The 12,062-nt window shown below is 37.5% G+C and overlaps 1 protein-coding gene across 7 annotated transcripts in view; it reads right to left on the minus strand.

Annotated features, from left to right (window-relative positions):
* The window catches only part of NUP58 (nucleoporin 58), a 40,884-nt gene that overhangs the window by 18,513 nt on the left and 10,309 nt on the right, over positions 1-12,062 (minus strand). For all 7 annotated transcript variants that reach the window (XM_087759294.1, XM_087759290.1, XM_087759292.1 and 4 more), the window contains 8 exons: positions 11,293-11,427; positions 10,419-10,529; positions 7,505-7,529; positions 6,988-7,053; positions 6,015-6,189; positions 4,612-4,691; positions 3,805-3,923; positions 1,382-1,464 (listed from right to left, as the gene is read on the minus strand). In XM_087759294.1, coding sequence (XP_087615420.1) covers positions 1,382-1,464; positions 3,805-3,923; positions 4,612-4,691; positions 6,015-6,189; positions 6,988-7,053; positions 7,505-7,529; positions 10,419-10,529; positions 11,293-11,427 — 794 coding nt within the window. The remainder of the gene's footprint in view (positions 1-1,381; positions 1,465-3,804; positions 3,924-4,611; positions 4,692-6,014; positions 6,190-6,987; positions 7,054-7,504; positions 7,530-10,418; positions 10,530-11,292; positions 11,428-12,062) is intronic.

Raw genomic sequence — 12,062 nt, forward strand, 5'->3', positions numbered from 1 at the left:
TTTGTTATAATTGTGTCTTCCAAAATATGAGTCTTTATGTCCACCCACTAGATTAAAATCTTTAAAAAAATTCCCCAAAAGAAAGAAAAATCCTCAAATCAACCGCTTAGTTTCAGGCAATAGAATTAAGCTGAAGTAAAGTCTTTCCTATTCACTCACGCTGACAAGGTACTGAAGATACTATTGCTTATACTTTCATACTAATCCAGCTCTTCATATTGAAGAACAACAAAAATGTATCATCACAAACACCACCGCATGAGTTCAGGCTACACTCAGATCTCAGAAGTGAAGAGCCCAGAACACATTTGGGATCCTTTTTTGTGTAATTCTGCAAAAATTATGGAGGAGCTGATATATTCTGTGTCTGGTACCAAAACCAAGTTAACTAAGAGCAGCACAAACATCTGATGGCAGGTAGCTGTAAACCAGTGAATATCCACGCTGAGAGAAGCAATGCAATGCAAGGAATCTAGTTCATACAAGATCCTCAGTATTCCTGAACTTTATTCAGGAAAAGTAAAAAGTTTCAGATGTTTAGAGAACTAGCAATACTGTGCAGAAGAAGCTTTGAGAAGGAAACAAGCAGATGATTTACCAGAGCTATTCCCATTAAGGAAGCCACTTAGCAGAAACAATCCCAAACACTTGTACTCTTCTCCAAATTTTTTTGTGTAACCCAGAAGGGTTCTGATGATCTCAAGAAAAATTATGGATTGTAGAACATTGACATTTTGTCAGTATGTCCAGAACCGTAAATGGGAAATTCAAGCCAGCATCCATGATGGAAAAAACAAGCCTCACTAGCACCTTTGATACATTAGTATTTTTTCATAGTAGTCTTTTTTTTTTCCTATACATGAGACTTTCCATGAAAACCAGGTTGAAAAAAATTAAGCAAGCCAGAACACAATTTTCACCCAAAATTCTTTGATATGTTGAAAAATCTTACACATGAATACCTACTTTTTTTCTGTTATCTATTTGAGTAAGAGCAGATTTAGATCATCTTTGCTTGATGCAAGAGGTCATTGTGCAAAAAGCAAAACACACAAGCAGGAGCTCAAGGACAGACATTTCAAAAACTGATCAAAGATTAAAAAGGAAAAAAAGAGTTAAACGAAAAACATTTTGTAACCTAAATGATTGTGGTCAGCTGCTATCATCACTATAAGTAAATAATTCAAATTGTACTTCAGCTGAACAAAAGTTACTTTTTTTTTTTTAATCAAACCACTTCTCCAGGACAGTTTGAAAATTCTTAAAAGCAGTTAATTTAACAGAAGGAAAAAAAAAAAAGAATACCTGAAGATACATTTTCAAAAAGTGAGTCTTTGTAGTTTTTTCACTAAATACACACGAACACATCAAAACAACATACCTTTACATTTTCATGTATTGATTGAAGTTGTGCAGCTAATGCTACAAATGTTTGATAGATTTTCTGCATAGCCATAGACAAATCTGTAAGAGGCACATAAAATACTGGTAAGTGACAACCTTACTACCAGGAGAAAACAAAGATGTAGTGGTTATACCGCAGCAAGAAGCCCACCCAAAACCCAAACAGCACAAACACCACTGCATGAGAACAAGCTAATGTCTATAAGAAATTTGAGAGCAATTGGGTGACACAAGTCATCCAAGGGCCACTTTCTGAAAGGGCTTAAACTTTATTTTGGAAAGTACTCTTTTCTCAGATTTATTTCTATATACATGGTAATCCATTTCCTTTGATTCTATCATTTAGAAAAGCTAAAAAAATATTATTTAACCTAACTTTATCTTATTACACAGGAACATTTTACCTCGTTGGTTTTTACATAAATACAGTTAAATCAGATTTTCTTGCATTTGTATATATTTTTCCACTCTTTCTGACTTAAAGCACAGTTAAGTGTTCAGTTGATTTTGCCAAAGAGAGAGCAGTAGAATGGAAACTTTACTTATATTTTAAAGACATGATTAACAAGCATCACAGCTTATTCTAGCTCTACCCACAAGCATATCATAAACAGAGAAACACAATGGGGAGCTTCTTGCCTCCACGGAGTCTTACATTTAGGACATCGTACTTCCCACACAGATATCAAAGTGTTTTCAGTGCACTGACCCAACTAACGCAAAACTTTAATCCTAAAGAGGAAATCAGAGAATCATAGAATCGTTTAGGCTGGAAAAGACCTTTAAGATCACGAAGTCCAACCGTTAACCTAGCGCTGCCAAGTCCACCACTAAACCATGTCCCCAAGCACCACATCTACACGTCTTTTGAATACCTCCAGGGACAGGGACTCCACCACTTCCCTGGGCAGCCTGTTCAAAGGCTCCCAAAATCTCAAAGGTTTTGACAAAATGAGGCATCTGCTGACAGAAAATGCTTTTCCGAAAGGAGCACTGAAACAATGTACCAAAATGGAGGACAGAAAAGTGCTGAAGAGATCTTTCACCGTGAAAAGATCGGGTATAGCATTTCCTCTGAAGGATGTGTATAACCTACTGAAATGCAAATAGTAGCTATCAAGTTCTTGAAGATGTGTAGGTCTAGCAATGATTCTTGAACTGAAAAGGTCTGCCTCTCCATAGGGGAATTTCTCCACTATAATTTGCATCTCTTTCTGAAAAGGAAATGCTGGGGAATAAATCTCATGCCAACCTGCAGGGTTGCGGAGGCAGTGATATCTAGGAAGACTGGCCACAAGTTTCCAAAGAGTCTGGACGCAATTTATTGATACTGAATACTAGGCATTTCAAAATTTTCAAGACATTCTGGGTCATGGTTTCCTACATGGTAAAGGAAGTTTTTCCTGTATGGTAAAGGCTACATACGCAATACAGGGTTGACTAGATCACTAGATCATTTGCTGCTGACAGTCTGAGCATGCTGGCACAACAGATTGAGCCTTGCCCACACAAGCAACGAACCTTTAGATTACAGCAGAAACTGCTAAAAAAAAAAAACAACAACAACAACAAAAAAAAACCAACAGGAGGAAAATCTGAAGGCATCCCTCTCACACTCCAGACAGACAAGACAAGAAGATCACATGGAAGGATAGAGGACCCTCAGGAATCAGCAGATCTTCCATTCTGGAAGCGAAGTCTAGACAGTTCTCTTGTTTCTGACATATAAGGTCCAGAGTCTATGTACCATCCTGCGATGGCAAGATGTTCAAGTATCATCTGGCACAAAAACCCACACACTTTAAATCACTGCTTATTGCAGGGCCTGTACCTAAAATGTCCCAAAAGATAAAAATGTCTATGATCACAGGAATGGCAACCAAACAGAAGACTACTGTCCAGAGGTCAGTATTCTCTGACCAGAGAGATTCTCCCAAGATTGAACGATGTGGCAGCAAACAAGAGTAAGTTTTCTCAGTCAGTCAGAGCTGAAGGCAATACCAACAGGCTCCAAACTAAGGAAAAGTTCCCATTTTGATCTGGAGCTGGCAGAGCAGACACCCACATGTGTCTGGTCAGACAGCCCAGTGCAAGACAGAAGGTGCCAGACATCAGCCTTGTAACAGCTAGATGCTAAGGGAGGGAGAGGGATATAGAGAATGTCAAAACAAAACAGGCCTACAAATTGCACCTCAGGAACTGGATCCATCTTAAAAAGCTCAATAACCTTTTTGTATTAAACCTTTAATTCCAAATCTTTACACTGAACAACTGCAGAATCTATCTGAACACTTATTTCTGTACATTAAATAAGAAAAGCCAACAATAAATTACTAAGTTTTTCTTATAGTTGTAAGATTTCGTCATTTTAATGTATGAAACAAAAATTGAAACATTTACCTTGTGGAGTTATGTGTGAATTATTTGCTTGAGTAGCAAGATGATTTTCCAGTTCTTCTATTTGTTGCCTGTATTGCTGCAGCTGTACTTCAAACTGCTCGACCAAGATTCTGAAATAGCTAGATGAGTAACACAATGAAATCAAATGATTAACCTTCACTAGTTTGCCACTATTTTTTTTAATCTGATCTATATTAGCTGCCAATTGTCATTTAGTTAATTGCAACAGTTATGTTCTATGACATTCTTGATGTCCCGCTACTACTGGAAAGAAAGACTGTACTTCTCATGTCTATGAGATAAAGATAAATTAAGTGCAGACATAAAACACTGATTCCATGAAGCATTCAGTACAAATGTTACAAGAAGCAGAAAAAAAAAATTGTATTATGAAGTTCATCGAATCATAAAATGGTTTGGGTTGGAAGGGACCTTTAAAGGGCATCTAGTCCACACCCCCTGCAATGAGCAGGGACATCTTCAACTAGATCAAGTTTCTCAGAGCCCCATTCAACCCGATCTTTAATGTTTCCACGGATTGGGCATCTACCTCTCTGGGCAACTTGTTCCAGTGTTTCACTACCCTCATCACAAAAAATTTCTTCCTTATATCTAGCCTCAATCTACCCTCTTTCAGTTTAAAACCATTACCCCTTGTCCTCTTGCTACAGGCCCTACTAAGAAGTCTGTCCCCATCTTTCTTATAAGCCCCTTTTAAGTATTGAAAGGCTGCAATAAGGTCTCCCTGGAGTCTTCTCTTCTCCAAATTATATTATTGACTATTTTTTATGAATAACAGTAACTCACTCTGCTGGGGCTGTATTTTCATGCTGAAGACCAGGAGGAGTTTTCTGTGTTCGTAATGCTATTTCTGCATTCTTTAGCTCCTAAACAAATAGGGAAAATTAATAAAAGATAAAGTTCTGTATGAAGTGTTCAAAAAGAAAGATTGCTACAACTCTACTGTTCATTCACATAAAATATTTTCTTCGTACATTTAAGTTAACACCGTGACAGAATCTGACTAGAAATTCTTCAAAGAATAGACTGCCAGAAAGTTGGAGAACTGCAAATACCAACAGGATTTTGGGGAATGAACAAATAGCAGCACATACTGAAAGCACACTGAGCTCCCAGAAGCTGAGAAAATATTGTGCTAAACTGTCAGAGATAAGATCTAATTTCTACTCTTTAGAAATCCTGTTACAATTCTTGAGGACTAGAGGGGGAAACAAAAAAAGCAACAGTCAAGTGCAAGGAAGTAACATACCTAAAAGAGAAGAAATAGAACAAAAGGGATTATTTCGCCTTTAAAAAAGATTAACTAGTTAAAAAAATGCCTCTCTTTGGAAATGATCTTTTTATGCATGATAATTACAGCATACACTTCTGTTTAATACTTTCTAGTAACTCTACCATTAAGAATTTCTCAGTGCCTGGTTCTGCAACTCTTCTCAACTGCATCATTTACAGAAATATGAGAATATCGGTAGCAAGTTTTTGTTTTCACAGAAAACTGTTGGCAAGGCACAACTAGAGAGTATTGCCTTTTGGTATCACAAAATATAGAAAAAATACCAACTTTTTTCTTTAGAATAAGATACACTTATTTATATAGCAAGCAGCCTTCACATGCCAGATGAAATAAAAAGTGGTACAGAACTTAACTTGAAAAGCACTTGCATCAAAACTTGAGCTCAAACTGGTTGCACAGCTAAAATGCAGACTGGTAGACAGAGTTGTGACTCAAGTTCACCAAATGAATACTAGTGCTAATTAAGATATTTTGGTCCTTGAAATGTTACAGGGTGGGGTTTTTTTTAGAAGTCATCAGAAGAAAACATACTTGCATTTCTGCTGCTCCAGAGTCCAGCATGTTGTTACAAATATGTCTTCATTAGTAGCTGAATATATAACTGAAACTGAACTAAAGTGGGCACACATTCGCTTCTGTTGCCTTTGCTATGTAGAAGCGCTTTCCTGAATGAAAGTCGTTTTATTGCTGTTGTATTTATCTGAAAATACTGACATCACAGATTTCAGTTTCCCTCAGTAACTTCAAACAGATTAGAAGGGATTCCATTTTTCACTCTGTTTAGAACTGTTAGTTTGGACACATGTATTAACTTGATGGATAAAGAAGGCTACTTATCCTATATGAAATAATCAACATACAAACTCTACATAACAAAATTTATATTCAATTATACCTGTGCAGTTTCCACTTTCAGTTTGTCAATATTAAGAGTGTTTCTCTGTAATCCACTGGCAACTACAGACAGAAGTTGTTTCAAAGCTTTAATGTCTTCTTGAACTTTAAGCATTGCTTTAGAGGACATTCTACTGATTTCTTCCTGAACTTGTTTTTGTTCTTTCACAAATTTCCTGGGGAAGGGAAAAAGAAGCGGGTGGGGAGGAAAGAAACATAATGTATTGAACCTGAAGTACGCAAGTGTTTACCTCTCAGTCACATTATTTAAATAGCTATTAAATACATTTTTCCAAAATCAACTACTGAATGGTAAGATTACTGTATAGCATAGTATTACCTTAACTCCTAGCATGCTAATACTGTAAAAAAAAAACCAAACAACAACAACACTAAAAAACCCCTAAACTTCAATAGCAAGTCTTTAAACATGTTATACTGAACCCTCTGACAAACTAAGATTATATATAATATCTTATATGTATATATAATAATATAAAGCATCTATGTAAAAGCGATTACTACTTTGAACTCACAAATACAGTGACATACAGCCTCTTTGACTAGCCTACAACCTGCCTCCTTCCTGCCTGAGGGAAGGCTCTTTTGCAGTTCTCTATTCTGTACGAGATCCACAATGCACATGCAATACGGACATAAGGTTCAATACTTACTATGCACGTGCAACACGCTTAATACTCCCAGGGAGAGATGGATCAGATTCTAGGAGCATATCTGTTGGGCATGCCCATTTGAGTAAATGCATGGAAAAGCAAGGCTGAAAAAAAGACAGCCTAAGACTTCAGCTACTAGAACTATCCATCTGCTCTGTTCCCAAGATAAACCTGCCGAAAGGTCTTGGGCTAGTAAGTTATCCTGCATGCAGCCTGCAGTAGGGTGTTTTTGTCACAGAGCATTAACAGCATACAATACTTCAGCTAATCAACTACCATAAATAAAAAAATACTACTTACTGTAGATTTTCTACATCTTGACAGATTACTGGAGGTAGATTTTCGTCCTTTAGTGCTTTGCTATCTCTACAAGAGAGAATGCATGTTTAGATGGTGCTTTAATACTGCCAGACATTTTTGCATGACGACTAAATATCATGAAAACATTCAAGTGATTGATTACACAGTTTTGCACCCACTGCACGTATGCCACAACTAGGAATGATTCGGATTAATGCACACAGATACTATGCCAGGGTCCAAGCCTGTGGTGTAAGCATTGCACACATTTGCAGAAATCATTTTTCAGACCACATGATCAGTCTATAGCAGATGCCAGATAAGCTGTAGGTATTGCATTTCATGGGAAAATTGCAATGTTCAAAACGATGAACCACCATTACTAAATTGGCCATATTGCAAAAGTTGCTTATTTACATTTATGCCTTTTTCAAGACTGAAGTAGTAGAAAAGGCAACATATTTAGTTTAGCTGTTTTCTAATAAGACATGGAATGCAAAGAAAATCTGACACTTACTCTGGTCTTGTTCCCGTTTTGTCACCTAGAAAATAAAAACTGTAGGTCAGAAATAAAGCTTTGAAGAACAAACAAAACAACTTTAATGAGATTTTTATGGAAGAACTAATGACTACAATCTGCTTGATTTCTCTTGATAAGAGGAACAGACTAGGCTAGCCATAAAAGAAAGAAGGTTTTAATTTACTCGCCCTTCACAGATAAGTATCTTTTCAAGAACAATGGTTAAACAGTTGAGGTGCTAATTTCTTAGCACATAAAGTAATGCAAAACATCTTGTGTCACTATACAAGTCACTACAAATGCATAAACAACTGCAGTTGCATAAGAAATTCCTGCTTACGCAACCACAACTCACTTGGACCTGTACCCACAAAACATTCAAGTGTTTAATTTCAGCAGTAGCAGTCTCCTCTCAAATACGAATGAAGGTTTGCCCATTGGACTTCCGTAAGAATTCTGCTGTTGCATTAAGTTCAGTAATGAATGAGGTTTTACAGAACTGAAGATGTTACTGCTTACCTACCACCTACACACTCCAAACTATGCATCTGCGGATCAAGATGCCAAATCCCTCTGAGTAATACAATGGAGCTGAAAACAATTATCGTACATAACACAGGCCATGACTAGAAACAGTCACGGCCAGGGGCAGTAATCCCATACCACAGCAGTCTGCTAGGAAGAACACTCATTCAGGAAGCCCAAGAAGTAGGCTTCATTTTCAGCTGGATGCAATTCACATCCTCACTTTCCTCTCAGTGCCACCAAGGCAGAAAGTAGCTGTGCAGCTAATGCTAGTGCCACAAACACTGCTGCCAGGAGAAGCTACCACGTTTAAAAGCAACATCTACTCAAATCATCTGCAGACTCTGTCAGCCAGCACATTAGAGAGCCTGGAGTCTCACAATCATTCCCTATGCCTTTTGCTAAGGGGGGAAAAAAAAAATCTACACAAAATTGGAAAAAAAAAAAAAGGGATAAACCCCAGAATTTAGGACTCCTTTCTCAGCTGATAACCTAAAAATTGGGCAGAAAACTAAGCATACTTTACCTTCTCTCTCCAGCCACTTTTTTTTTTTTTCCCCTGTATGTCAGAACAATACTTACAAAGTAAGAGATACAGATTTGAAATCAGATTTTGCTACTTTCTGGGCAAGTGAGTGCTCCAGCTTCTACATTTTTTACATTCTTTTTAGTAATACACGAGGAAAACAGGTATAAGAACAGCTTCTTTTCCTGCAGCCTTATTTTAAAGAAATACTTGACAGTCGGTCTTTGGTCTCCACAAGGAAAAGCTTTTATAACGAATTCCAGAAGAGAGAACGCACATGCTAGTCCCTATCTGTCCTGGGATTCCTAGGGTGCTTTTGTTTGGTAGCCACATCTCCTCCTTCCTTTTCTTCAGGAAGGAAAAGAAATAAAAACCTCAGAACGATAAAACCACCACCCTCACACCTTAAGACAGTTCCTCATATAGCAGTACAAACAATTGTACTGACAGAACTGAGTATCAGCACACAGGTAGGGATATTTGTCAGGGCTGCTTAAGCCAGCACTAGCCGTTATGGGAAACACTCCTAAATTAAAACCTAAATTTAAAAAAAAAAAAAAAAAAAAAGGAAACTCAAAAACCAGTAGTCTTCAACGTTTCCCACTCCTTATAGCTACGGGATCTCTGCTGATCATCCTGACAGTGATAGTCCAGCTAACCCAGTTCCACTATGCAACATATGGGGAATGCAGGTACTCATTCAAGTTTCCACCCTAAGAGCTGGGCAGATGTCCTTCAGATGTCAGACTGAAGTAGATTTTGAGTCTGTGGTTCTCTGGTCCTCATTTTAAGATACTTGTGTATTATGGAAGTGTTGTGATTTCTTAATATTATAGTAACGGAAATCCCATAAGAACCTAGGAATTGGAGCTTTTTCATCACTCTCAGTTTCAATAATAAACTCCAAGAACAATCAACGTCATGCAGAGCATGCCAGTTTGGACAGTCAATATGCCATCTCTTCTAGAAGTATGAAGAATTAAGTCTCCACAACTTATGTTACTCTGTAAAAATGGTTTCATAGCATTTCTATATTTCCTTCTCTTTTAACTATTGGTATACCTCATTTAAAATTTGGCTCCTGAATGGAATCAAGAGATTAAATTAACAGTATTGATTCCCCAGAGCAAATGAACATTTTAGAATCAGCTTTAGTTAAGCTTACTCTGAAAGTATAAAAGTAAGACAAATTAATAAGTGTCCATATGTCAATGTTCAATATTCCCTTACTTAAGTACTTTAAAGCTCCAGAGACGTAAAGTTTTCATAACTGGTTTTAACAACCCGATAGAATGTATCAGATAGAACTACACACCACCAGAACTAGAGCTTCTAAGAATAACAGCTAAAAATAGGATATTTTTATTGTGCAGGCTTTCAAAAAAAAAAAAAAACAAATCCAAGTTTAAGATGTTACAGTTGGAGAAAGCTGATTTCAAACGAGTACTTTTCATATTTGCAATGCATTACTGAAATACAGCTCTGTTCCCTCCCCTAGTGGCTATTTAATATATAGCTGTTCAGAAATCTGCCGTGGCTTTTTGGCAAACGGCCCTACAAGTCTTCACTCCTGAAAGGCTAAAGGGTTTAGATCCTGGTTCTCAAGTATGATATTGGCTTGTACTTATTTTAAATAAATAAATCTACATTACTCTGCATTTGCAACCAAAATCTTGTTCTTCTATACAAGCACAATATCTAAGAACGAAATTAACTGAAATGCCTCGTAAGGGGGGAGGGGGGAGTTAAAGTTGTCAGCTTTAATTCCACACTCCTAACACAATGAAACAGTCTATGCTGTAGTGCTCTGATAATTTTCTCAATGAAAAAAAAAACCCTGATGTTTTAAAACAAACTTACTCTTTTTGTCTGAAGAACTACTAAAATCAATGCCACCAAGACCTTCATTGGCAGTAGTTGAAGCAGCTGCAGTCGTCCCCAGAGTCAAACTCAAAGCATTCTGCCCAAGTCCTACAAGAAACCCGAACATAATTTCTGCACTTAAAATGTTGATAATTAAAACTTATTTTAAATTAAAAGCACGTATAATCTTGCTTGCAGTTTCAGTGTCCCTTTACTACATTTGGATTAAAAAAAATGCAAAATAAACAGAGAAGAAAACAGATTGCATGAAGTTTCACACAACTGTACACAACTGCTTTATATAATTTCTTCACATTACTAGGTAGCTAATTAGATAGCTAACTTATCATCAGCATCTTAAGTATCTTTCTGTTTCATTTAAAGTTTAAGAGCAGTGTTACCAAGACTACAATACAGTGCAACAGATTTTTCCTCTAGAGCGGAGACAGGAAGCCATGAAATGACAACAGTAACAGTTAAAGATTTCATTCAGACCAAAAAGCCACCAAAATAAGGAGCTTTCAACTTCTCCACAGTTAAAGGAGATACTTGTATATCACTGCCCTCTCCCATTTATGATCAACTTTCTTGAGTCAATTATGGCAATGACAAAGATTTCCTTGTGTTTTCATTTAAAAAAAGTGTCAAGTACAAGTGAATTTAAGAATGAGAAAGCAGCCAATGATTTCAGATTTCATTTTTATTGTCCATGGATAGCAACACTGTTCTTATCTGTAACACTGTTAAAAATTACATTTTCACAGTGTTAAGATTTTATATAAACTAAATCTTACATTACTAATTTATACAAGCACACATTAAATTTCAATGTTTTGCAACACAAGGAGGAAAAAACTAAAATAACTTTCACCTGTTCCTGCTGTGCTTGTATTCTGGAAGAGTGAACCTCCTAAACCTGCTAAGGCTCCTCCTAAGGAAAGGCCTGTGGAGGCAGTTGTAGTTGAAGCAGTTGTGCCACCCAAATTTAATGTAAAGCCAGTAGTTCCTGCAGAGAAAGCAAAGAAACAACCTTCATGCAAACACTGCATTCAAATACATCCACAGACAATCTGAAATAACTGGAAGGCATGAACAGTATATTTTTCATAACCGGCTAATAAATCGACAGTCCTGGCTAACCAGGGAGGTCCCAGTGGACTGGAAGTCAGCAGATGTGACACCCATCTACAAGAAGGGCCAGAAGGAGGATCCAGAGAACTACAGGCCTGTTAGCCTGACCTCAGTACTGGGGAAGGTTATGGAGAGCAGATCATCTTGACTGCCATCACACAGCACATACAGGAAAACCAGGGGATCAGGCCCAGTCAGCATGGGTTTATGAAAGACAGGTCCTGCTTGACCAACCAACCAACCAACCTGATCTCCTTCTATGACAAGGTGACCCGCTTAGCGGATGAGGGAAAGGCTGTGGATGTTGTCTACCTGGACTTTAGTAAGGCCTTTGACACCATTTCCCACAGCATTCTCCTGGAGAAACTGGTTGCTCATGGCTTAGATGGGTATACTCTTTGCTGGGTAAAAAACTGGCTGGATGGCCAGGCCCAAAGAGTTGTGGTGAATGGAGTTAAATGCAGTTGGCAACCGGTCACAAGTGGTGTTCCCCAGGGCTCAGTGTTGGGG

This window comes from Nipponia nippon, unplaced genomic scaffold, assembly GCF_047370975.1.
Source record: "Nipponia nippon isolate SJK-2023a ecotype South Korea unplaced genomic scaffold, ASM4737097v1 scaffold_2, whole genome shotgun sequence".
Taxonomy (NCBI): Eukaryota; Metazoa; Chordata; class Aves; order Pelecaniformes; family Threskiornithidae; genus Nipponia; species Nipponia nippon.